The sequence below is a fragment of the Pongo pygmaeus genome, chromosome 8 (genome assembly GCF_028885625.2).
Source record: "Pongo pygmaeus isolate AG05252 chromosome 8, NHGRI_mPonPyg2-v2.0_pri, whole genome shotgun sequence".
Classification (NCBI taxonomy): Eukaryota; Metazoa; Chordata; class Mammalia; order Primates; family Hominidae; genus Pongo; species Pongo pygmaeus.
In genome coordinates, this window is record NC_072381.2 from 65343652 (window position 1) to 65371111 (window position 27460).

Genomic DNA, 27460 nt, shown 5'->3' on the forward strand with positions numbered 1-27460 from the left:
TTAATACAGCTGGTCCCCTTCCCCCAGACTCTTATTGAGATGAGTATTTATTGATATCTCAAAACAAGAGTCTCTAATTTCTTGGGACAAGAATTCCCCGATTCTGACAACCTACCAAGAAGAGCATCTAAGAGAGAACAAGGCCTAGAATGAACCTCACTCCCCATTCAACCCCCACAGACCCCATGAATCCGAAGACCTTCTTCACCAGGCAGTCCATCCCAGCCATGCTCAGTTGGTTGTGGACACAGCAGCACGGATGAGTTGACCAGACATCTCCTGAATCATTTCAATCAGACGGAGCACAACAGTCTGAGGGTTGAGGGAAATAAGAGAGAACAACAAATACAAGAGGTGAACACTTATGTAAAGAAACGCTTGTAGTGAGGGGTTGGGAAAGGGAGGAAAGGTGAGGCCAATAACCCCTGACAGGATATTTGCCAGACCCTCATCCCACAGAGTATCAAGGAAATAGCAAGACTGTGATTCACATATTGATTAGCCGTTCACATATTTTTGAGTATCTTCTTTGGATGAGGTGCTATTTTTGGTTCCAGGGATGGAGTGGTGAACAAGGTAAAGTCTCTGCTCTCCTGAATCCTTTACTCCGGTAAATGGAGACAAACCATGATCATGTAAATAAATAAATTCAGAGATAGCCAGTGCTAAGAAGACAGAAGAGACTGCCTGAGGGTTGAGGAATCCTGCAGCGGTGCTACTTTATAGCTTGGAAGGTCAGGAAGGCCTCAGTCAGGGGTGATGTTGAGACCAAGACCCAATCCAGTTAGGGAGAAGAGCAAAGGTCAAGGTCAGGAGGCAGGAATAAGTTTGTGGTGTTTGAAGGATGGAAGAAAGGCCAGTGGCACTGGGGAGAGGGTAGTATGAGATGAGATTAGAGAGGGAGAGAGGGGCCGTGGTAAGAAGTGTGGGTTTTAGTCCTATATTAGGAAGCCTTTGGAAGATTTGAAGTGAGGAAATGTCATCATTAGTTCTTAGTTTAAAAGATGTCCCTGGTGTCTGGATGGAGAGCATTCTCGGGAGGAAGGAGTGGAAGTGGAAGGATGAAGTGAGAATTCTCTGACTCTTGATCTGACATTGGAATGTCCCTCATAGGATGCCATAGTGGAACACAGCAGACTAAATTGTCCCTAGAAATAAGAAATAAGTATTTGGCCTCTAGGGTATTTTTCCACCTTGGTTCCAGACAAGTAAACAGCAGCAGGCTTTAGCTTCATCCTGGAGAGAGAGGCCTTTAATTGTTTGAAATAATTTTCTTCTCTTCATTTCCTTTGAAGTTGGTGGAGCTAGTGAGGTATATAATCTCCCATTATGCACTGCACCAATTGCTGCAAAAGGCCTGCCTCTACAAAGCCAAGCCAGTGTAACAAGGGCCTCGCTTCCTTCTCTGTACATCCCTGTGCCTCCTCCCCCAACCTCAGCTTCTTCATCTCACTAAGGCCTTTGGCTATGTAACAATCAGAATTGTCCGAATGTTGCTCCTACTAATTAAAAGGCCATAGAACAGAGGGCAGGATGCAGATGTGTGTGTGAGGTGAGGGGGTGGTTAACAAATGAATATTTGTTAACAATTTTAATAATTTTAATAACAAATGAATTATTAAAAATAAACCTCCCCATGTAGGTCAGGCAAGTGAGGAAATTGGAGAAGATGTTTTAGTTGCAAAGAAACTTTAATTAGAAGAAACTAGGATTATTAATAACACATTGGGGGGACCCCCATGCCTTCGAACAGACATTGCTTGGTTCCCTGTCTAAGCTGGAGAAGACAGCTGACCCACATACTCATCTGTCCAAACATGTTAGTCCAGGTATTAATAATTCACCCTGGAATGGTAGATCCTGTGAGGGCAGAGCTCATGACAGTCACTGGCCCTTACCCATAGCTTCCTAACCCTCCTTCCCCAACCCAGTCTTCCACTTTCACTTCCACCCCTACCTCCTCATTCACTTTCATTCAGTAACTTTCAACATTTCACGTCATCTCATCCGGAGAAATATCAGGTGCGGACATTCCATTTCTGGAAATCCTGTGATAGTATAGTTTAACGTTTGCATTTCTTTCCATTTCTTCATAGCTCTCTATCAAGGAAAAGAGTCAAATTCAGCTGTCTGGCCGAGGAGCAAGTTCTCAGGGTCTACTATTTACTCATTTTCTTTTTCTGTATAACAAACCTTGTCTAATGATTTACATTTCTTCCCCCAGCCTCTAAAAGTTTGCCAAAGTGTGGACTCCTAGTGGACAAGTAATGTCTAGTTTGATGTGTTTGAAGGAATTTTCTTTGACTTCAAATCATTGACATATCTTTGATTTATTTTTTTTCTCTTTGCTGCCTTGGAATACGGCCCCTACTCTATTTTAACTGCACACTGGTAGTGATATATTGTGAGTAAAACGGGTTCCCAGCAGCCCGGAGTCCAGTTCCCCCTGTCTTTCTCTAGAAGAGATACTCTTTTAATTTTCTGTACAGTTTTAGTTTCCCTTTTACTTTTGGTATTTATGTTGCATGTAGCAGTGACATCATGCCCCAACTCCTTCATCCCCCAATGCAGTCTACAGAGTAGCCTGGAGCCAGAGAGTCCCCAGGGAGCCTGCTCTCCATCCATCCACCCCAGTCCCCAGGCTCTGGCCAGCTTCAGGCCCTGTCTTATTTTTCCATTTGAAAATAAGACCTTGAAAACGGTGTGTTTCTCTTGAAGGCCTTGTCTCAGGACTTTTAAGGGACACTGATTAGGCTGAAGTAATTACCACTATAACTCTAGATGCTTCATCAGCTGGGGTAATTGTCATGCTTGCCTTTGATAAATTATACTTGGTCTCCTTTGCTGTTGAGCTTGAATTCCTCTCCTAAAGGAAACACATATGCCACATATATATTCCCATGTTGTGATACATATACATATATATATATATATATACACACACAATATGTACCATGATGTATCAGAGTATATGTACATTCTTATATGTAAAAATTCATATTTTTACATATAAGAGTAGAGATATTCCATAGAGTGATGTATTTATTGCAGTATATGCCTCTCTGTATGAGAAGTGCTTGCTAGATAATTAATTGGTTACTCAACTTTGGGACTGTAAGTATCTCAATTGTCTTACTGGAGACAAGTATTTGCACAGTGGTAATTATTATCTGCAGTCTATGAAGTTCCCTTGCTTTACAACAAAGTTTTTCTTTTAGTCGGTACTCAGTAGGACATACCCAGTTGCTTTATGAATGTTAGTTAGACATCTTGGAAGATCCCTTTACCTGTTTAAGGCAGAAAAGCTGACTGCAGGAGAACATTCCATTTCAGCAATGAGCAATGTATAAGAATGAACAAGTCAATGCAAGTGTCTGAACCTCTAACTTACTCAAGGAATAGGATGCCCTTTTACTCAACAAGATGTGGCCATTGAGGAGGAGCTTTTAAGGCCAGCATTGAGCTTTGGGTCTTTACTCATGTTTGTAAGGCTCTACTGAAAAGGAGACCCAATCTGTGGAACAGTTCAATCCAATGGCTCTGGAATTTGGAGAAGATGTTTCAGATTCAGTCCTCTCATTCCTTTGCAGCAAAAGAGGCAAGTTAATCATCTGATTTTGGTTAGTCATCAGTGTTTGGAGGGTACAGATTGCTCACTTTAAAAACAAAACACAACGATGACCTTCTTCAATTCAATGCACAGTCTTGCCAAAATCAACTCTGTGGCTTTCTTCATCGACAGAAGCCTTTAACCATGGCTTGAGGGCATGGCCCACTTTCATACCTGCAGAGCTGCATACTAAATTGAATGGTCCTTCAGAATTGGAGAGAAAATGTGGTGTCAATCAACCAACAACTCTAGTGCCAAATACTTCTGCCTTCCTCAGCCACAATATGGTCGTTAGGGGCAGAATCAACTAGCTCGGTGTGCTCTGTGCTGCCAACATTAACTAGCTTTTTCTTTCTCCTCTTTCTGTTTTTGGAAAACCACCTGGAAGACCTTTCTTCTTACTCCAGAAGGTAATGGGAGGAATTTTGCTAAGTGAGGACATCATTTCTCATTTATAGGACTTGAAAGAATATTCTCTGATTCCCAGTGCCACATCAAAGGCCTCACCTTAAATCCTGGTGGACTTTTTCTTCCGTGGATATTTTTATTAGTAATGTTAGTTGCTGCAGAGCCCATGAAGAGTAGCTCCATGTTTCTTGCTTGGAAATAAGCCCTCCTTCATTTGACTGATTTTAAAAGTGAGGTTGTGACCTGAAAAGTATCTATTGATTGAATGGCAGATTTTTTTTTTCTTCCATCCCAGTCTTCCCTTGAATTTGCTCCATTTGAAATCTAAAATATTTTCCCCAGCAGTTGGAAAACTCCACCTGGGCCCCTCAGTCCAGTACTGCTTTTTCCCGCCCCTTCCAATCCACCCTGGAAATTAAGATTCTGCAATTGGAAATTGGCTGACAATTTGGTTGCTGATGCAGGAGGCAGATGGTGCTGAGGATAGGATGGAATCCAATTCTTCCTTCCATTCCAGGCTTGGCTCAGAAAGGCCAGCCAGCAGAGAACCTGAGTTTGACAGCTGATTATCCATTTGACTCAAGGAAAGAGCAGTAACTGAGCTTCATCTTCACCAGCTACTTTCCAACAGGTTTCTGGTCTCATGATCATGGCCTTTGAGAATAGAGGAAAAGTTGTCCAAGAACACTTCTGAGAAGCCTTTTTGTTTTAAACACTCAAGAGTAAACAAATAGTTTTGATGATGTCCATTAGGGAAATACTTCTATTTTGTCTCTGTAAATAGTACTATGAAGTTATGATGGAAATGTTGGTTGAATATCCACTTCACTGTGGTGAAGAAAAGCACATAAAAGCTTTTTCTCAAATTGTGAAACTGCCAGGACCTAGGTCTTCGGAGGAAGGTGAGACTCACGGTCAAATTCTTAGCAACCACATAACCTCATAGAATCCATGGCCCTGGTCCAATAACAAGAACCTTATGATGTGAACCAGAGGGTAAACTGAGTCCCTAGAGCCTTGTATTTCTGCTTTCCTAGAGTTAAGTTGGCCTATCGGGGCAATTAATTGAGCATGAAGTTTCAAGAGCCCTAAGACGGAATGACAAGTAGCTTCGGTGTTCACACTTGCCAGAGACACACTCTTGTCTTCTCCCAGTCTCAGGAAGCTGCAGCAGGGCTTTAAAAAGGAGACCCAGTCAGCTGCCACTGAAATAGTCCTCCTGTGCCAGCTGTGGCTGCAGACCCTAGGCTCATCTCCTAGGACCTCTCACCCTTTCACTCCCCCTACCCCTAATCATCTGCTGTGGATCGTGAGAAGCCATTGAATTGAAATGACACTGCATATATTTCAATTCTCAGAGACAGCAGGGTCCTCTTTCTGCTCCTTTTAGAGAAAGGCTAGTTCCAACTGCCCGTGAACTAGCTGCTCTTCCACATTGATCCACTAGATGTCCTCATAGATCTACTTTGTATTACCATTGACATCCTGGGGAAAACCTTGTCTGAGAATTGGGATTTGGGAAGGGAACAATGGGTGACTATGTAAGAAAGAAAATTAGCAAACACCAAAGAAGAGAGGACGCTTTGTGTGGCCAGGGAGTAGATAAGAAACTTACTTCTGTTTTAAATAAATCCTGAAGTTTTCAAAGTTGCACTTTGAGACCTAACCTTGGGAATTTAAAGTGGAACTCTTCGTGTCTAAAATTAACCTTCTAACCTAAATCAGCTCTAGAAAAGGAAACAGTCACTGAGAAATGGAAACAAAACACCAGTGGTTCTGAATATCCATGATTCACTGAAACAAAATTGAAGGATTAGGAAGCCAGAGAGAGTTGAGAGAGATGAGGGGTGGTAATTTCCAAGTTAGGAGGTCCATGACTTAACTTTGATATAATTTAATTTTACAACTTGAGAGTATAATTTTACACAGAGAGTGTTCAATTCTTCTGGAACATCTACCACCAGGGAGACAACTCATCATCAGCTTTTAGTTAAAGAGTTTGTTTATGATTTGTATAATGGCCCAGAGGAGAGCTCTTGCTGGCCAGTACTCATATCCTTCAAGCCTGATGAACCGCTCCACCAGATGGGAGGTCTTACCTTTTAAGAAAGTGGACCCAGAAGTCTCTAGGTGAAGACACCTGACAGGGAGTCAATGGAAATGGACTATGCCAGCAGTAGCGAAAAAGAGCCACCTTCCCAGTTGGTGGCACCTTGATCTAGACATTCTGATTCATGAAGGTTTGTCAACATGTGGGGCTCAATAGTTTTTAACTGTTTCTGTCTTGTCTTTGAGCCTCTCATTGATTGTTCTTGCTGATTTTTTTTTTTTTTTTGTATTGTGTGTGTGTGTGGTGGCGCTTGTTTGTCTTTTGAGATTTCTATTTTGTATTTGGTGTGAGTGTAAAAATGATTGGGAAGGAATGACGAGTAATAGCATGTTTTCTTTTTTATGCATATGCTGCTTTGGAATGTGACTGCTTATAATTAACAGTTAATCTTCTTATAGCAAATGGTTTTTTGCTGCTTCGATTACCAGTTTCAGCCTGTTCCTGCATGCTAACAATAAGAAATTTTAGAACAATGCATGGTCACCAGAACGGCTAACAATAACAGTTGCAAACAGTCCCTGAGAGCCACTGGTTTGTCGCTGTGTTTCCTCCTGAACTCATATCAAGTAGGAGGTTTACATCACCCATTCTGATCCATTTGCCTCTGAACAAATAGTTTCAAAAGTTATTTCATCCCCATCATCCCTCCCCTTATCCTTAAAGATGTTATAAGAACTTTCTTTCTCCATAAATGTGTCAGATTCTATTATTGTACATAAACCCAAAATGGCAGTATGGAAATGAAAACCAGGGACTGTTGCTAATGAGAAGCATAGCATTCCAGAGTTTGATGGGCTTCTCTTCTGCTACAGCATTTGATTAAAAAAATTGTTTTTCAAAATGATTTATCTACGGTGAAACAAAAAAATCATCCTTGTTTCCCTCTTCTGTGTAAATAACAAATCAATATTTCCAGTAAAAGAAATAAGAAAGAGAAGACAAGGGAATGTCTGCAGATTGTATGCCAGATCCGGATGCATTTAAGATAAATTTATGTTCATGTCTTTAATTGAAGACTTTTTTCCCTTTCTTGACTTCAGTCGTTGCTGTTTGTTTGGGATGTCTGGGCATTCACACCATGCCTTCTAAATTCCTCTGATTCAAATGCTATAGTGGAACTTTTTTATTTTTTATTTTTTTGGTAAAAGCTAAAGCTCAAAGGAATGATATACCACCATTGAACAGGGCTGGGGCTGCATGATGATCTGAACAACAGACTAGCTAGGACACTAAAAGAACATGTCACTAAAAATGTGAGCCAAGTTTACAAGAATGGAGTTGCTGCTGAAGAGATCTCTCATTCATCTCCCCCAGTGCCTGTTCTTCACAATCATAACGTTACCCTTGCTTGACAAATATACTGTATGGCAAGTCATAAAGGTCTTAGAACAGGACTTGACCCATTTGAGAGATTTAAACCCCTCTTCCTGGTGACTGTAACATTCAAAGAGGGCTTGTGGTTTATTTTAAAATAAGAGTGCCATATTTTAAATTAAGAGTGCAACCATATTTTAAAATAAGAGTGCAACCATTCTCTACAAAGAAAAAGAAAGAGCGGGGGAAATGACTTTCAAAATGGAAGGTGTGGGTGCAGGGAATAACACCTCCTCAGTTTAGGTTTACCATTTGGCAGTAATGCTTAGAATAAATGTGAATTCTTCTCCCACCTTGTGAGAGAAGCAGGCCAGTTCATGATAAGTGATAAGCAAACATGTTTGCCTGTTGTAGCATCAAAATGAGGTACAAAAACCTTCTCTAGTACTGAAATATAAATTGGCTTGAAAGGCAAAGGTGAAGGGCATTGGAAACTACGATGCTGACTTCCAACAACTTTTACAGGTTACCACTCAATTTGGATCCCCAGGCAGTGCAGAACCTACCATACCAGCTTTAGAAGAGCTATCAATGCTGCATGCAAATTGCATTAAGATATTTCACATGGAACCTTTTCTTCTATTTCATGTTTTGTCAGTTTTAATCGATTTTGGCAAATATTTTCTGTATAAGGAAAAAAAAAGAATATGATTAACCAATAGACTGATTGCTTCCTGAATTTCTATTTGGTGGGGAGAGAAAGGCAGATGCGATTTTCAGATCCTCTCGGCTTTAAGCAGAAAATACACCCATGAGTAGCTAAATGCATTCCAATAGAGCAACATCTCATATGCTTTTGGTGATTTCTTATTTGTGAACTGCCTTTAATGTCAAATCTGTAGCGTTAGTCTTGAGTAGCTGCATTTGTTATATGGACAGATTTGGATATTTGTTCTGTCAAGAGTGAATTTAAATTCCTGTAGCCATCATATAAACTCACTCTCGGGAAGTTCAGCAAAGGCATCCTCAGATTCTATATTAACATGTAATCGTTTCACATCTAATTTGATGAAAGCTTGTCCCAGCCTCTGCCTAATGCCCAGAAGTGGATGGAAATTAGAAAGCCTACATATTAGATATTTTTGCATCTTGCAAAAACCATTTATTATACCAAATAAGCAACTAATTTCATTGATTGGCAGTGTGTATATTTTGTCCTCCTGTATTAATCATACCAGGGGAAAAGTGTTGGTTACATTTTTTGCTGTCGATAATTTGCTCTTCTTCCCATTTGAGAACCCGAGTGTATTCAGCCATGCCCTTTTCCTGTGGTCACCGCTTTACCTAGGGGAGAAAAATCATGTGCAACAGCCTTGGGAGACAATAAAGGCAATTTATATTTTCGCTGCTTTTTTGATGTACAACCAAACTGTTACCAACAATCACTCTGCATTTTTTTCTGGGTCAAGACTGTTAAAGTGAACTAAGACCTGTGTTAAATCCCTTCAGCTCCCTTCCAGCTGCCTTGCTGTGTGTGACCTTGCCATTAATTGCCGCTCTTCCTCTCCTCCCATCCAACCACACGGTTATAGCCAAGATGTCCATCTACAAGAGAATGAGACGGGCATGTTGTTTTGATTGCGGACTTTCTGAGCGTGACTGCTCGTGCATGTCAGGCCGTATGCGTGGTAACGTGGACACCCTTGAGAGAGCCTTCCCACTTTCTTCTGTCTCTGTTAATGATTGCTCCACCAGTTTCCGTGCCTGTAAGTTTAACCTCAACACACGTAGTTCCATGTTTGTGCTGTCTGTGGTATCATCCCTGTCTTGTGCTGTGCCCTGTGGTTCTGAGTCAGTCGGGCTGATGTCTTCTTCCCAGTGTGAGCTCCTGTGTGGTGACATGTTGCCCCAGCTGCCTGTGTCTCTGTGTACGTGCCTAGGAAGGCCTCCCTTCTGATTTTCTTAACTTGTGCTTCTCGTAATAGCATGCAGGACTGTGATATTACAGTCTGGTGATATCTTTCCTCTCTCTCCTTTAAATAAATATAAATGGAAATTAAAGTGACAGCATATCACCTACTGTATTAATACAGAGATATGTGGAAGTGTACATGTTAATATTTTTGAAATGGCTGTAAATTGAATTGTATCAAAGGGAGGAAGGAAAGGGTGTAGCGAGAACAAGCCAGCTCTAGCATTAAATTGCTTTTAGTGAGCTTAGATAGTTTCTTAGTTTCCAAAATACAACAGAGTTTTGATGCAGATGGATATATACATATATATATATGTATTTTTTTTTCTTTTTACTGTGTCTCTCTAACCTGTGCCTCATTCCTCCAGTGCCAGATTTTGTCTTTTGTTCTGGAAATGAGTTTTCTATGTCTGTCAGCCTGTACTGGGCTAGTGGATTCCAGAGCTTTTTCTCAGAAAGATGACTATTTTGAAGGACTGTTCCATTAATATCTTTTATTTTTCCAATAGTATAGCCCCTGTTTAACTAAGGTATCTTGTAGCAATTGTGATTCCAAATGCCAACAAAAAATTTAAGTCAGAAACCTCTGTGATTTCCCTGAGTCCATAGCACAGGCCTCTGATGTCAGTCTTCTTTGTCATCCATAAGCTCAGAGATGTTAAAGAACCTGTCAAGGCTATGCAGCTGGTAGCTGGCAAGGCTGAGATGTGCCAGTTTCCTGAGACCTCCCTTATCCTTGCCTTCACCATGGACTTTGCTGTTTTCCTGATACGGTTCATAAGTGAAGTTCCTGAAAGCTGCAGTTTGAGACCCTGGGACTGTGGGTCTTGGTCCAAGTGCAGAACAGGCTGTGGTTCCACTGGAGGACTTTACCTGAAGTATAACTATAACTTTGTTTTCATGTTTTGGTAGCATAGAAGGTAGGAGATGGTTCTCGTTTCTGCACTTCCTCCCTTCCTCTTTAAAGCAGCCAACACATATATTGCTAACCTCTTGCTCCCTGTCCTCTCACCTTCCAAGTGCTCAGAGCTGGTTGAGCTACACTTTCCCCAGCAGGGGTAGGTGTACACTGACATCAGGAGGAAGAAGATCACTGAGCTCTTAAGCATTTATTCCCATGGAAAATGAACTGGCTTGACTCCCCTGTGCTGGTGTTGAGGCTGGTCCCAGCAGAGTGCGGCTGTGTAGCAGGGATCCGTGAGGCCTCTAGGGCTCAGGGAACCAGGACTTCACTGTGTGCCATGCCAAGTGCTTATGTTTGGGCCCAAAGTTCAAGTGCAAAGCATGATTTGTGCATCGAGCCATATTAGAGGCATTTAGAAAACTTTGATCTAGGACCAGAGAGTCATGCTCTCTGATTTACGATTTCCTGCTGCTCCAGAGCAGTGCCAAGGGACAGGATTCACTTCAAAGTAATATCTAATGGAGGTTGCATTGAGAGGGAGTGTGGACTGCCACATGGGCCTAAAATCTTGGAAAGATTTCTGTTACAATCCTTAGATGCTACCATATGAATCCTTATCACTTTATTTTCCCCTGAAGAGTTGTCTGTAGTTTGCATGCTATTACAGAGATAAGCTAGGGCACAGCTGCACAGAGAACTTGTCTGTCTACGATGTGCAGCAAGACACCAAGTTCAAAGATAGGCGCTGGGGAGGAAGAGCAGAGGAGGGCCTGAGGTGGCATGAGTTGGTCACATCTCTTTGACTGATGGTGGTGAAAGTAACCACAAGCCCCCTGGGTTACTCTTCTGCCTAATGCACAACTTCTGTTCTCAAATAATCATGAGGCTCTAAAACCTTAGCCTAGACTCAGTGGAGAAAAGAAAGGAGCCACTCTGGCTCTGAGCTAGGGCCCCTTGGTCATGTCTTGGCACTGGCCAACAATACCAATCACAGCAAACTCTGTGTCCCCCACGTAGACCCCATGGTGCCTAGTATGTGTAATTTCCATTATATCCAAGAGAAATCTTAATTAGAGGGATTTCTCAGCTGTGCAATTTAATCCAACCATTGATGGAGACCAGGGAGAAGAAAATCTTGGGGTGGGATTGTCCCATTCTCTAAGAAACATTCTGTGAGTGGCATGTTGTCCCTCCCGTGCCTCCAAAATCAGCCCCCACCAGGGAACACGTGGAGCTTTGGGCTGCGTGTTGAAGCCTTAACTGGTATTGACAGCTCAGGGGGCGGTTTGCCTTCTCCGTTTCATCAGTCATCCTGCCGTCATCACTCCATCAAACAAAAGCAGATTTCATCCATCCCTGTGTGAGACCACTCACCTTTGACCATTAATAATAAGTTAGAAAAATCCATTCCAATTTGAGCCCCTTCTTAGGCCTGCATAAGCCCTTCTTCTCCAATTAAAAAAATGTCTGTCTCTATGAAATTCCACTGGCAGTGCTCCAATAGCAATCCCCAGGCACCCCTCGCTGGTGGTGGAGTTGGGTGGTGCCCATTTGACAGAGCAAGTTGACTCAAGAGCAGTGGTGAGAGTGGGCTTTTCATTAAATATGAACAGATGTGAAATGTAGAGGGTTTGACAATTAGAAATGGCAGGAGAAGGGCCCTTGAATCAAAGTGAGGTCAGATGGGCGGATCAGATTACTTCTCTTACATTCTTTAGTTGTTCTGAAAATCATTTTGAATTAGTGTCAGCAGAGCCATGATGAGTTTTGCCCTTTGTCTTTTATGCTAGGGCTGTATTGTTTCCCAAGACACTCATTAAAGGTCATTATACTATTATGGAGCTTGCTTTGGTCGCAGTTTCCCAGTTGAGCCAGTGTGCTTTGGAGACTGCCTAATTCATTTCTCTCTTGCCTTTCGTCTCCCTCTTTACTCTATTTTTTTTCTTGTAAGGGGAAAAATTTCCTTTTTCAAGGGATGTTAAATTGAAACACAAAGTCCCATTATGTGTTTTGTGAAGTGGGAAGAGAAGTAGCTGGTTCCCAGAGGAATGGTAATATATTAAAAGTGCTCACACAGTTCTGAAAACCTGCCTTCTAACAGCAGGGCTGCCTGCTTGGTGCACCCCTCTATGGAGGTGTGGCCCATTACTGTGGATCGGTTGAGTCATGTGCTATTATGATAGTTGTCTTCTGTTGAACTCAGGAGGAGATGGAAGGCCAGACTGTGTTGACCAAAAGACCTTCAGAGGGGAAGGACTAGTTTAGGAAAGATAAAAATCAAAATAAAAGGTGTCAGAAAAGTAAGGCAAATTGTGACTGATAAGGATTCATCACGAAAGGATTTTATTTCTGGCAAGACTGAAATGTTCAATATGGTAGGCTAGAATCAGTGCATAGAGTGTCATTTTATGATCATCTTGGTTTTGTTTCCACTTCAGATGGTCCTGGGCAAGAGTCCCAGCTCTCTCAAAAGACATCAGGATGGTATGGGCCTCGGCTTTTTCACAAGTAGCTGTGTTCTAGTACTATTAAATGTAAAAAATGAATGTCTAGCAACCTACACACGCACAGAAATGTAGAAGTAGATTCCAATCAGTACGATTTATTCCCACTATAATTTTGTAAAATGGACCTTTCTCTCTCTTTAGAAGTTTATTCTTGTTATTTCAGTCTTGCCTGCTATCTGATTGCTAAATGTAATAGAAAGGAACAATTAAAATTATGATGCAGTGGCAATGTAGGACCATATTGATTCAGACCTGCTGAGACCTGCCTGACATGATTCTGGTCACAAAGCATCAGTAACTCTGGCACAAACAAATTAATCCTGTGGTAGAAGAGAAGCAGACCTTTAGACTTGCACTTGGAACCAGCTTTAGCTAAAGTACATGTGTGATTACTCACACCAACTTTTCAATTTACTAATTGTTTAAACCTGCACAATTACATGCAGCCTTTTGCAAACTACTGTAGCTAATTTTAAATTATACATGAATTTTATTTCGGGTATAAATATAATATAAGAAGGCATCCAACTCCGATGGTTAAGCTGAGAGAAGTCCAACATGATTAGGTTGAAAGGAAACATACCAAAATCAGTTTAGTGTAATCTCGAGTCTTGTCAGATAATAAACAAAAATCAGCTTATCCCAGTAGCCTTTGGTTTGTACAGACAGAGAATTAACATTGTCAATAGAACTAAAGTCACTTGAGTGAACTAATGGCATTTTGAAGTACATAAAATCAGATACAAGGGCAGTGGGTGGAAACAGCTCTAGGAAAATGTCTATAATAGGACACACCCTATCCTGACAGTCTCCAACGCCTGTTAAAGGAGAGTTAATTTAATAAGCTACATTTAAAAATCAACAGCCTATAATTATCTCATTCCTTTTATGTGCAGTTTTGGGTGACTTCCTCAAATTCCCCAATCCTAAATTCTATTTGCTTATTTTACTTCTGGGCCCTAAAATCAATGACTCCCCTCTTTCCACCACCACTACCAGTGAGAAAAAGACAGAAAAAGGAGAGCCAAGGATAATAAGCACGAATCAATGTGATCATAGTGTTTCATGTATTATTTTTAAAGCTTGTTCGTCTGAGTCTCCATTTTCTCCCATCTTCCCATGCTTGCCATGCTGATATGAGCACGTTCTCTCTCTCTCTGTCTGTCAATATCCATCACACATGTGCACACCAAACACTACCAGAGCCTTTGGGTTCTCCACTGGCTCTTTAGTTACCCTGGCCCATGCGTCCTGATTTGACCCTTTGTACTTCATTGCAGGAAGTAAAAACAGTGGCAGATTGGCCTAGGCAGCCATTGGGTCATCCCCTGTGACTAAGACCTAGTGATGGGCCTGGAAGGGGCTTCTTAAGACACTCTTGTTGGTAGCAGGCGAGGCTACAGAAGCCACTGCCTCTTGCTTGATTTTGTGATAGCCACACTGAGCCATGGGTTGACTGGAAATATGCCTTACTGTGGGCCTTAGCTCACTCTGTGCAGTGGGCAGCTTCTTAAATCAGCATTGTAAGGCAGAAATCATGCTCAGGCAAAATTGCCTTTGAGAAGGATCCTTTACATCGCTCATCTGTCAAGAGCTCTCAACACGCTGGGTTCTTCTCCAGAATAAATAGCTGGTTGTTTCAGTTGAGTGTCAGGTAAAGTCACTGGCTTGTATTTGGGGACCTTGTTGTGCTTCCACCACCTTCAAAAAAAAGAGTATGATTGAATTCCTGAAGATGAATACACTATGAAGATGTACTGCAGGTAGATGAAAGGAGACAGGAACAGTAGGCAAAAGGCAGCCAACTTCTCAAAAGAAATTCTTTGAAACAGGATTGGGAAACAAGAAGGAGAAAGGTCAGAATGAGGGAAGCTGACAGGGTCCTTTGTGTATACCCCATCATGGGACACCTCTTTTCCCAGGGACACCATGCTGTAATAAATGACTCGGCTCTTTAAGGACAAACTAGAAAAGACGTTGGCATGCCTCGTGTAAGCCCAGAAGAGGCCCTTATGCAAGGTGACATAGAAATTATGTTTGCTTTTTTATTTCAGGACAGTGGCCGGTTGTCAGGATACTCATCCTGACAGCTTCTACCACCAGGCAGTGAATGCTTCCTCTTACCTCCATGGTGGAGGGCAGATGTGGCCAGTTAGCTCCTCATCTTCCATCCTCCTCCACTATCTCAGGCGACAGATGCCAGGGCCAGCCTGCCTTCCACTTGAGCTTTCTTGTCAAGGCTCTGCCTTGAGCCCAAATCCTGACCTTTACTGTATGAAATAAAGTACTGATGAACAAGCAGAGGTTTGAATTAGAGCAGGCTTGGAGCAAATGTCAAGTCCATCTCTGCCTCCTTCCTCCACCTGCACCAGGAGCCTCGATTAGACCCAGTCTGGAGTTTGCAGCGCCTTAGGCTTTATGGGTCTGGGGAGACATAACTTATTAACAAAGAGTTATTAAATTTTTATCAATTTTACAACACAATGTAAATGCCTCCTATGAATCTACATTGTATTCATTATCATTTAAAACGTTAATTAAGTCGAAGTTGCATTTAATTTCTCTCTAAATGGGCCTCTGGGAAGAGACTTTTAGAAACATCTGTGGGAGCGTGCAGCTCACGGAGCTGGGGAATCCCCCAGCCCGCATTCAGACTCGCCCCCTGAGTTGATTGCTATCACGTGTCTGTGGCTAATTTGTTGTGATGTGATTGGGCATTGTCTCAAATTAGTATCAGACCAATAATGGTGTGAAGTCACTCGAGAGAGGCTTGTGGGGCAGTGGCACAGGCTTCACTGCATCCTGCCTTCCTTCCCCATCCAGAAAGAAACGGACAGTGGGTCTGCAGCACCTGTGGTTTCCGTCATGCCTTGGGATTCTCTTTCTCATATGGTGCCCATCATTTCAGTTGGATACTTCCTTTATTGAAGATGGATGCTTGTCATCTGGCCCAGCACATTTAGGACATTTGCCAGCATGCTCTTCAGAACGATCTTAACATTTGGGATCTTTGACACCCAGTGAAGCCTAGAAGCCTCAAGCACAGAGCAGCCAAAAATAGAAACCAGAATGGAGTGGATGTAGAGATTATAAGCAGGTCATGCTCATTGGTGAGGAGAGACAGAGGGAGGCATACTACCAACATTTGCTGAAAAATTATGTTTCTCTTTTGAGGTTAGCGTCATGTTTTAGTCTTATCTGAGCATGGGGTCACTCCCCAAAGAGATCTATAGTCTGTGTATACTGCATCACCAAGGGAGTGAGTCTTGTTGACACAGCAGTACTAAGAAATGGCTAGTTGGTTAACTTGAATTCATGTTACGACTAGACTTAGTGTAGTCTCTACTCTTACTGTGTGCAAGCAACTCTGAGTACACAGGGAGGATGTGTGTATGTGTTGTTGTTGTTGTTAAATTTAACACTTATATAGCATTTGCTGCATTATAGGCACTACTCCCCCTATTACCACAAATATTAATTAATTTAACCCTTATTATGTGGTAACTGTTGTTTGCAGTTGAGGCAACTATAACCTGAGACATCTGCAATGTGCCCCATTTACAGATGAGGCAACTAAGGCACAAGGGTCTCATAGCCAGTGAGTCTGGCCAAGGGTCTCATAGCCTCATGTTACAGTCTCATGACTTGCCAAGGGTCTCATAGCCAGTGACTGGTGGAGCTGGGATTTCAACACATGTCTTGTGGCTCCACAGTGTGTGGAGTCGGTTGAGTTGCTCAGTTACTCTTGCAGTTGAATATGATGGATAAGTCACTTAATCTCCAAGGGAGGAGAAAAAAGTGAGGATTCCGGTAATGAAAACTCAAGATAATGTAGAGAGTCCTGGGGGGGGCCTCCTGCACAGCAGCTGGCTACCCAATTTGGCTAGAGTTTAAGACTTACTTAGCATGCAGGGAGTGGACCCCCTTGAAGGGTAAAATGGGGCCCCATTCCTGGCAGGGGCCAGGCCAAGGGTTTTGTTCTTAGTCTGTAATATGATAGAAAGTCTTTAGACAATGCGACACTATCATACTGGTGTTTGATCAGGGAAGTGACCTAACAGAGGCTTTGTTCTGGGAGGGCTGCTGTGGCTGCACGGGAGGAAGGGACTGACTAGAGGGGAGCTGGAAGCCCCCGTCTCGGGGAGGAGACAGAGGGGAGCCTGTGGTGGGAGGGCCAGGGTCCAGGTGCTCTGAGAAGCCTTCGGAAGGAAGACTTGATCTATAGTCTACAGGACCCTGCAGGTGAAGCACATTACCCGGATGCAAATCCAAGAAGTTACAGTCTTTAAAAGACAGTTTAATTAGGGGCTCTGGAGCAGTTGAATTCCATGAGCCTAATTCTCCCCAGCTGAACTGGCAGCCATTGTGATTCCTAGCTGGGTTCGCTAGAGTTTCCTTCTTATTGGGGGAAGATTTCCTGACCTCTGACCCAGGACTAGGAGACCCACTCGTCTGCATCCACTACCACTGGCCTTGGGGATCTACTGCTTTTGTTTCCTTTTCCTAACCAGTATTTCTTCCTTCTTCCTCACCATCCTCCCCAGTTCAAATATATCTCACATCTTGAGTGTGTTGAAGGTGACAGGCAGGCAGTTCTCACCTGCTGATGTGAAGTATTGGCTCAGGCTGAGCAGCAGACACAAAGCAAGTGGGAGCCACCAGTGGGGACAGCTGGCCAGCGCTGAGGCTCTTGCTTCCAGCTGCAGGTGGTAGCTTCAGTTAGAGCTCATGGGAATTATTCTTTAAATCCCTGTATATGGCAAGGAGACTTTTCTCCTCCTTTCTCAGGAAGTCAGCATGTCTCCTTACATCGATGGGGGAAAAAAATAATAAAGTGCTTCACATCCCATTCACTGAAAATCCACTGTAGTTTTCAACCACTTAACCTTCTCAAGTGGAAATACAAAACACATTTCCTGTGAAGTACTGCCACACAGAGTCCTAAAGAAGTCATGTGGCATTTCTAAGTATCATGCACAATTTTCTTTTCGGTTTTACTGCTTTGTGCATAAGACCTTTGTCTGTGTCCTTTCTTATGTCAGCATCCGTGATTGTGGCATTTGTGTACACCATTGACCTCAGAGGGTCATTAAAACTGCATGGAAAAGCACTTGAGTCCTGGGTTCCCTCATGGTGGTAGGCTGTGCATGCTGAGAATGCCAACTTCTGGAAGTGCAATGTGGCAAAATGCACCAAGCCAACCAGCTGTGTGTTGTCCTTCTCTCTCTGGGGCTTTCTCCCAAACCAGCTTGTTGAATTACCTGGATGGTCAGGGGACCCTCCATCGCCACATCTGCTTACAGGGGTTCTGCTTCTCCAGCTGACCTTTTTCCCAAAGGGAATCTAAATGGACAGAGCTAAATCCAGCATTGTCAGACCCTTGCATTTGAAATCTCAGAGGGAATTGCAAAGGCCTTTCTGTAAATAGCTAGATAGTGCCTGCTTTGGAGGGAGATTGCTACACATGCCCATAGATTTTTATTCTGAGGAGACATTCTTTTGATGTCCAGCTCAGATGAGCAGGACTAACAAAAGTGGCCTTTCTTCTCTGACCATCTCATTTGGTCATCCTCAGGAGGAGCTAGTCTCTCATATTCAAGAGAAACAGCAAGAAAAAACTGCCCCAGCCTTTTCTAGTAAATCTGAAAGTTTTCATTCTAGCCCCGTCAATACAGCAAGATGAGTCCCACCAAATGTTCCTAGAGCTGCAGAGAAAATCCTATGCAAATAGAAAGCGGAATCTTTGAGGCAGATCTGCATTAGGGATGATTGACTGCACTGAGAGACTTATAAATGAAGTGAGAGAGACTCCAGCCCTAGAGCTGGCACTGCACCAGCTGTATCGACAGTGCATAGATGGGCATCTGCACACCATAGAGCATGGGCTATCTTCTGGGAAGGGAGCTGACTGCTTGCATTAAAATGATCTTCATTTTGGCCAGTGTCACCTTTCTGGGCTGGAGCCTGTTGGATCACACTCAGTCAAGAAAGGACCCAGGGGCTGCCTTCCCTCCCTCCAAGGTCAAAAATGTAGCATGCTGACATCCTTGGCTGGGCTTCCTATATTGGCAAGAATACTTGAATAGGAAATGGCCTGAAGGATTCCAGTTCGGTAAATATTTCATGAGTAAAAGAATGAATAAATGAAGGGGTTCCCAACCCTTAAAGGAATTGGTGATGTGCTAGAAGCCAGATTGCCCTAGATCCATGAAGCTTCCCAAAACTTTCTAAGCAGCAACTTACTATACAGTATATGTATGTAAACATAAAAAACTGGGATGTACAAGAAGATTAAGAGGGAAAAATATAGTAAGAAAGAACAAGGACATGACTGAAGGAACTAGAAAATGATCAACTGGTAGGTGCAATTGATATTCTTTGTGAAGGATAAATTATGGGAAAGAAGGTCTGGAAACAAAGTACTGGAAAAAACCACATAGGCAAAAATCCACCAATGCTTCCAATGAGGAGAGGCAGGGTTACCACCACATATAGAGCATTTGCTCTGGAAAATCAAGGACTTGTGACATTCTCATTCAGTTTTATTAATTTCAGCAAACCTGATTATTTTGCTGTGAGTTAAGGCAGCATAAAACCAATGCATTGGGCAGGGCTCATGTGAGGAAAGGGGCCTGTTGTAGCTAGAGAGGTGTCAGCATCTGCAGGTGGGCACATCAACCTGCCCAAATGTAGAGCAACTATCAAGTCCTTTTATGGCGGTCAGGGTAATTGACTCTGACTCGAGGTAGGCAGCTTGAATCCAACAGCAGCACCCATGTGCTGATGATTCCTCCCACGTGGAGGTATCCAAAAGCTGAATGTCTCATAGCTATTTCCTGTTAGGAGCCATTATTCTGTTTGTTCTGCTCAAGCCAAGGAAGAGTTTTCCTGATTGTTCTCAAAGCTCTCTCAGGCTGTACCAAGCATTCCCTTACCTTTGAATGGTTCTGAAATGCTCTCTGCATTTTGTCAAGGCTGATCTGGCCATTTCTTCAGTGCAGATGAGTAAATTTCCACATATGGCCTGTAATGTATCCAACTGAGAGAACATATCCAGCAGGGATGCTTCAAAACCAAAGCCCTAAACAGATGTTACTGAGAAGGGATGCACAATGACCTGCAGAGAAGAGAGATGCTAGGTGAAAATAAAAGCTGCAACTATGCTAGGAATGAAGACAGGGAGGAAGGGACTCAGGTCATGTCACAGGGTCCAGAAGTTAAGGCATGAATGTGAAATTTGCAAGGGGCTGGTTGCTGGAAACACTGCTCCTTCACAAACATCTTCTATTAAGATGAAGATGGGAAACAGGCAGACATCTCCTGTCTTTCCTCCTCTGTATGTTAGGGGATTCTGAAGCCATTCCCCTCACTGTGCAGTGAACTGAGGGATCTTGTTGGCAATTACAGCCTGAAATTCTAGGAAACGTCAGAGCAGGCAGATACAAGGGTGAGATCTGTGAATTTTCTGGAAACTTTGGAAGTAAGTCCTGGTGAAGTCATGCTTTGACATGTTCACCAAGTAGATGCTCCTGGCTATAATAAGAGTAATGTCTTATGTGTGTTTGAGTCTTTGCGCTTCTCAAGGCACCAACATCATCTCATTTCATCTAGGCATCCCCAGCATAGACATCATGTCCTACTACCATGTGACTTTGAGTAAGTTCCAGAACTTCACTATTTTTTAGCTTCCTCATCTATAAACTGGAGATAATAAGGACCTATCTCACAAAGTGGTTGCAGAATTGAGTAAGTGAATATATATAAAGATTACCTGGCATATGTTGAATTATTATTATTATCATCCTTCATTAACATATGAAATTAACAAAGAAACAGAGATGAACTTGACCAAGATCACAGAGCGGATGAGTAGACTGCTAGATCAGAAGCCTGCCATCTCCCATAGTATTGATGGAAATAATAATGATAAGCCACTTTAACCATAACTAGTGCTTTTTTTTTCTTTTCAAATGACTGACTGTCATCAAGCTAGCCTTATAATAGGTCATATCAGCTACAGACAGAGAAGCCCACAGATAGTGGCTGAGAGTTGAACAGCTTAGTATAACAGACTATAAAAGTTAAATGGAGTCAATTTGTTTAATTTCTAGGTCATGGAATAATTGTCCCAACAGAAATAAGCCAACAAAAATACGAAGAGACAGCTATATCTCCCCCAGAACATTGGTTTCCATCATGACTATCCAGTAGGCCTTGCAAAATTTGCGTGTAAAATGAAGAAATTGGAAGGTCATATTTCTAAGTTTCCTTTAAACTCTGAGACTCCAATTATCTTCCTTCTTCTGATTGAAAAAAGCTAAAAGTCCTTTTTGCTTCAACCCTTACTGTTATAAATCCTTCTAAAATGCTGATGTCTATTACCCAACATTGTGGTAGGTCCTGTGAGGAACAATTATGTGTGTAGAAACCTCATAGTATATCAGTGTTAGTCTTCTGTCTGTGAGTTCGCAGCTTCTAGGGCAGGAACTGGGGGCAAAGGGACACACCGAAAGAGCCCAGAAGATTCTTACAGGTTTCTACTTTATTGTCAGCTTGTTTTCTTCCAAGGTGTCTTTTATTTTCCTCAAAGAAAGCACAGAAAAAGGCCCTCTCCCCAACCCGGAGTCCTGGTATTATCTATGCTTCAGTGATTTGGAGGTTATTAGTAATCAGAACATTGTCAGCTACTGAAGCTATCCCAGACCAGTTCATATGCAGTGTCTCTACAAATGGCCCCACCCCCCCACAATGAATGCTAACTGTTGACCTCCCCAAAGAGCCTCCTCGTCATATTTGTTACACCTTGTTTTGTTATTGCCAGGTCTCCAGGAATGAACTTGTGTAGCAGGAAGCACATAGGGCCAAACAGGGACACCATCTCCAGGCAAAAGAGGCTTCTTAGTTGGAATAGTACAGATTTGATGGATGAAAACAAATGTGTGTCTTAGAATTTAGCCCAGCTGTTAGAATCCTTAGGTCCTGGGACCATTAGAAAACTGTGACTTCAGGTCTCATCATTCCTCATCCCCCTGAAACCCCTTCTTTATGGCTTGTCCGTCCCTAAAATAGGTCTGGAGATCGTCAGCAAATTCAATGTGTTTTTGGGAGAGGGAGGGAAAGTTGGAACACAAAAAGAGGAGAACAGATGAGGAAAGAAGACATTCCTGTCCTTTCAAATTCTATCAAAATTTCTTTTTTTGATGATGGTCTTGATCTCAACTCATCTTTTTCTGTTGTTATTGTTGTTTTTTGAGATGGGACCTCCTTCTGTCACCCAGGCTGGAGTGCAGTGGTGTGATCATAGCTCACTGCAGCCTTGAACTTTTAGGTTCGAGCAATCCTCTCACCTCAGCCTCCCGAGTAGCCAGGACTACAGGTGTGCACCACCATGTCTGGCCATATCTTTGAGGTCTGGTTGGTGTTGAGACTTCACATCATCACCTTTCCTACCTTGCTTTATGAGTAGCTGGGCTCTGCTTCCTGTTGATTTTGTCATTAATTAGGTGAGTGCTTAGAGCAAGGCCAAGACTGGGCCCAAGTTTTTCACCCATGCCTTACCACTATCCCTTTCTTTCAGCAGACCTGATGTGTGGACAGGTCTAGGGACGAGTGGAATGAGTATCAATACGCACATTTGAAATTCTGAGTTTTACCCTGTACCACTCTCTTTCCTCCTACCGATGGCTGAGTCCTCTGATTCGGCCTCCAGATTACATTTCGAACCTTTTCTCACCATTGCCAGTGGCACTGCCAAGCTCACATGCTCATTTCTTCTTCAGCTAGTCTGCCATTGTTGCCTTTCAACCTTTCAATTAGTTCCTCTTGCCACCAAACCACCACCAACATTAGTATTCTAAAGCACAGACTTTGTCATATTATCCCATTTTAAAGAAAGCGACCTTTTGATGGTTCCTTGTTTTTTAAGAGGATAATTTCCAACTTTCTGCTGTTAAAATGGCATTCAAAGCCCTTTGCAGTTTGGTCTCAACCAGTTTCCCTAGTTCCATTCTCCACATAAGCATCCATCATCTAACAATTCTCTAGAAGCATCTTATTCTCATTACTTAACACATTTCTGGAACCTTTTCCTGAGACTGTGATTCTTTTCCTGTCTGCTTCTAGCAGATTAAAACTTACCCATCCTTCAAAGCAGGGGTCAGCACACTGTCCCATGGGCCCAGTGTGGCCTACCATCCATTGTAGTAAGTAAAGTTTCCTTGTAACATAGTCACACCCATTCATTTGCTCAGTGTCCATGGCTGCATTCAGGCTACAACTGCAAAGTCGAGTAATTGTAACAAAAAGGGTATGGCCCAGAAAACTCAAAATATTTACTATCTGGCCTTTTAGGGAAAAAGTTAGCCAACCTCTGCTGTGAAGGTACAGCTCAAGTACTGCCATCTCTGTGAAGCCTTCTTAACTAGCCCACTCTGACCCCAAATTAGAAAAAGTGAAACTCTTTTCTGTAAGCCTGTAACATTTCATGTAAACTCCATTAGACAGTTTTTATGTTGAGGTTTTTGTAGAAGTCAAAAACAGCAACAAACACCACATCTCATTGGTTTGAATTCTTAGCATATTGCACACAGTAACCAAGGCACACAGTGAGAATTCAATAAATTGCTGATTAACATGTAAACTCTGTTGAGAATATGTTTCCATAGTTTATTAAGCACGTATCTCAAGGAAAAAGTCTTTCATGAGAACTTGAACCAGAGGCAAAAAAAAAAAAAAAAAGTATCAAAGCTAGAGGTCTTCCTTTCTTCCTTCTTGTTCCTTTATACCTTCTTGAACAGAACCTTTGTTTCTGAACAGCCAACAGCCAATTCCTTTGACTGCTGGACAACTCTTGAATAGATTGATCTCAAATTGATCACTGCTTCTTCTGAAGGTAACACATTTGTTCCATTGTTTCTGCTGACAGCACACGGTGGGCTCTGTAGTGGATCTGGGGGTGCTGATGTTTTCTCCTTCCATATGTCATTGGGTATTTGAGTCAGGGTAGGAAGCCATGGCAAACCCATTGCTTCTTTTCATCCACCTATGTTTCCTCATTGATTTGAATTTATCCCAAATAAATTTGGATATTTAAGGCTCTTAAGGCAGGGCATGCACCTTTAATGGTTCAGACCCTAGCCAATGGCCTAGACCTTATCTCACTGGACTAATACACAAGCTAACACTAGGAGTTATATCTAGGCAGGGTAAGCCCCCAGTTCAAATCTTGACAGCCCTGAACCCCACCAGATTCCCATTCACCCTTTGCATCTGTCCAGAATTGCTCCTGGAAACCCTGTCTCTCCAGAGTGAGTGGTAGCCAGCTGAGGTGGGAGATGGGATGCCCATGGCCTATGCCTGAGACCCTCCTAGTCAAGCTCCCTGTCTGGATAACTGGAGACACTTCGTTCTCAAAGCAAGCATTGTGACATTTGGTTCTCTTCACACATGTGCCTTACCCAGCTTAGACAGATGGAAGAATTGAATGTAAAGAGATTCTACAGGATGTATTGGAAATAACAAAATTGTGTATGTGTGTTTTTAAAGGATACCCTTTTGGTTGCCGCATGAGTTATTTTTGTTGTTGTTGTTGTTAGAGATTAAATCTCAATAACTTTTTGGAATTAGAATGGGCTTCCCATCAGCTGAATGGGCTACACACTCGCCTCCTTTTTATAGCAATCCAAGAACTCCACTGCCTTCCTCACATCCCATGCTATGTTATCAACATGGTAGTTTTGCTTGAGATCAAATCAGGGCAACATAGGAACTGTCATTTTTCATTTACTGGGGTCCTTTGATCCCATTTGAGGTTTATTTCTTTCAAGTGAAAAATACAATCCCTATTGCATACATCTATTCTTTAGAGTACTTTTTTATTTTATTTTTTTATGATAGAGATCAAATCAGAGTTGTAAGTAGTATGGTCATTAGTTATCACCACTAGATTTCACAGGCTACACTTTATTTCTGTTCTTACAAAATCACCAACCTTCTCTGTTGCATAATGATCACTTCCAGTGAAGCCACAATGTGCCTTTCTTGGGTACTTGGGTGTTAATTTATTTCACAGTTTCCTTTGCAGATACAATCAGAGTCACCTATCACATTCCTGTTTCTGCTTTTTATTGTGTTCCTTTGCTATCGCGTTTGTGTGATCTTTTTCTGAAAAATGACAGGTAGTGTTTCTCTGCTCACTGTATCAGTGACATATTTTCCACGACTTCTCTATTGCTATTTTAAAAATATAACATTTTATAGATGTAATCTTAGTTGTTTGTAACTTAGGTTTTGTTATAGGAGCAAATTTCCTAAATGACATGGTGGTTTAGGTACATTTTTTAAAGAAAGGGAAAAATATTTTCTGCAAAATAGTTTCCTCTAAATTGTAAGTGAGGGAAAAGCTCTGTTAGTAAGATTATAATGCATTTTCCTGATTTCTTAGTACATCGAAATGCATGAACATTATTTTTATGTAAGTGATTAAGTTGCGGTTTTTAATAACACGTTGTTAGAGCAAAAAGAGCTATCCCTTTTGATTTATTTGTATATTTACTGGGTGACTTACAGTGCTTTACATATTAGAATTGGTTTGTCAACAATTAACATTCTAGGTTTTTATATAACCCATACTTCAGGTAATAGAGGATTATTAAACTGCAACCAGTGTGTTAGAAATCTGCCTACTGGTAATAAAATTCTTACGTATAACAGCAGCTGAGAAATACTGCTGTATATTTATGCATAGATTGCAAGACAGATGGCCTGCAAGCCGCAGAAGAGCCTGACATGCAGGTCCACCAGGAGGTGGCGCTGCTTTTCTAGAAATAAACCTTCTACCTGGCTTCTAGGTACTCTCCTCCTCCTCACTTTCTGCCTTTTCTCTTGCAGATTGTCTCCTTTATTTCTCTAAAATAAATATCTAAAACTGTTGTTGCTGTTGTTTGAAGAGATATACTGCCAGTACGACAATGCCCCTCAATTGCTAAGGTTTATTTGAAATCCAACTTGCCTGATGCAGTGCTTACTTGAAGCAAGTCCCAGTTAAATACATGTTACTGTTTTTAAAAGGTAACTACACAATACTGGATTCAGCACTGAGATTGGATTACCTATGCTGTCTGATTATTGTTATGTGGCAAGTTCCCATTTTAATCTAATATCTATTTACACAAATTAATCCCATAGGCTTCTATTCACCTCAGGATAATGAGGGGCATTTTTATTAAAGTGACTGATTGATATACTGTATTAATGTTTTATATAAAAATCACCTTAGTATGATGTTCTTTCATCAAGAGTTACTCTAGAATCCAGGCTGGGTGCAGTGGCTCACGTCTGTAACCCCAGAACTTTGGGAGGCTGAGGCGGGCAGATCGCTTGAGGTAAGGAGTTTGAGACCAGCCTGGCCAACATGGTGAAACCCCGTCTCTAATAAAAATACAAACATTAGTCAGGTGCCTATAATCTCAGCTATTTTGGAGACTGAGACACTAGAGTTGCTTGAACCTGGGAGGTAGAGGTTGCAGTGAGCCAAGATTGCACCACTGCATTCCAGCCTGGGAGCCTGGGTGACAGAGTAAGACTCCGTCTCAAAAAAAAAGTAAATAATACTACTAATAAAAGAGTTACTCTAGAATCCAAGTCATCCAAAGAATATTGCTTTTCTCTCAGGGCCAGAACTACCTTTTGACAAACAGGATCAGAGTTTTTGTTATGTTTTGTTCTGTTTTTTAAGAAGACTTTTCACAGAAAAGCTGATCAGCTCATCAACTTGGGCGTCATAAATGAGGAGAGAAATCAAATGTGCAAGCAAAACTATTTTTAAAAATTATTTTGTCCACGCATACCCAATTTTTCAACCATTTTTTTAAAAAAGACACAGCTCTATCTTTTTACTGTTTTTTCATGGTCTGCGGTATTCCTTTGTACAGAATATTTAGTGCAAACATTAGCTTATATGGGAGAAAATGAATTTATTGAGGTTACAGAAGGGGAGAATTGAAATATGTCTCAGGATGACTCGCTTATTTGTTTATTTTCTTCATTACTAAATTTTCTTCCTTTTTTTTTTATTTTTTATTTTAACAGTGTCTCACTGTCATCCAGGCTGGAGCGCAGTTGTGCGATCTTGGCTCACTGCAACCTCTGCCTCCCAGGTTCAAGTGATTCTCCTGCCTCAGCCTACCAGGTAGCTGGGACTACAGGCATATGCCACCATGCCCAGCTAATTTTTGTATTTTTAGAGACGGGGTTTCGCCATATTGGCCAGGCTGATCTTGAACTGACCTCAAGATATCCACCTGCCTCAGCCTCCCAAAGTGCTGGCATTACAAATGTTAGCCACCATTCCCAGCCCTTCATTATTAAAATTTCTACCTATCAGGTCATAAAGAACTTTGGAAGCATAGGCAGTATTTTACTCTTTGAATAGGATTTCTCTCTTTCGAGTTTTTAAACTTTTCTCAGGCATACTGCGCTAAGGGCTGCAAGTTGAGGATCTAGATAAGGTAATGTACGTTCTTATTTAATTCACCCATGTGATTTTCACAGAGAACATCTTGAAGTGTTATTGATTCAACAAAATCAAGGAGGAGAGGATTGAGGAAACATTTTCTTCTCAGTGAATCTATTTTAA

At 41.9% G+C, this 27460-nt stretch overlaps 1 protein-coding gene across 15 annotated transcripts in view; it reads left to right on the plus strand.

Moving 5' to 3' along the window:
* The window catches only part of KCNMA1 (potassium calcium-activated channel subfamily M alpha 1), a 768905-nt gene that overhangs the window by 627850 nt on the left and 113595 nt on the right, over window positions 1–27460 (plus strand). For 5 of the 15 annotated variants that reach the window (XM_054435608.2, XM_054435610.2, XM_054435633.2 and 2 more), the window contains exon 19: window positions 9035–9208. The exons of the other annotated variants lie outside the window; for them this stretch is intronic. In XM_054435608.2, the coding sequence (XP_054291583.1) occupies window positions 9035–9208 (174 nt within the window). The remainder of the gene's footprint in view (window positions 1–9034; window positions 9209–27460) is intronic. 15 annotated transcript variants of the gene reach the window in all.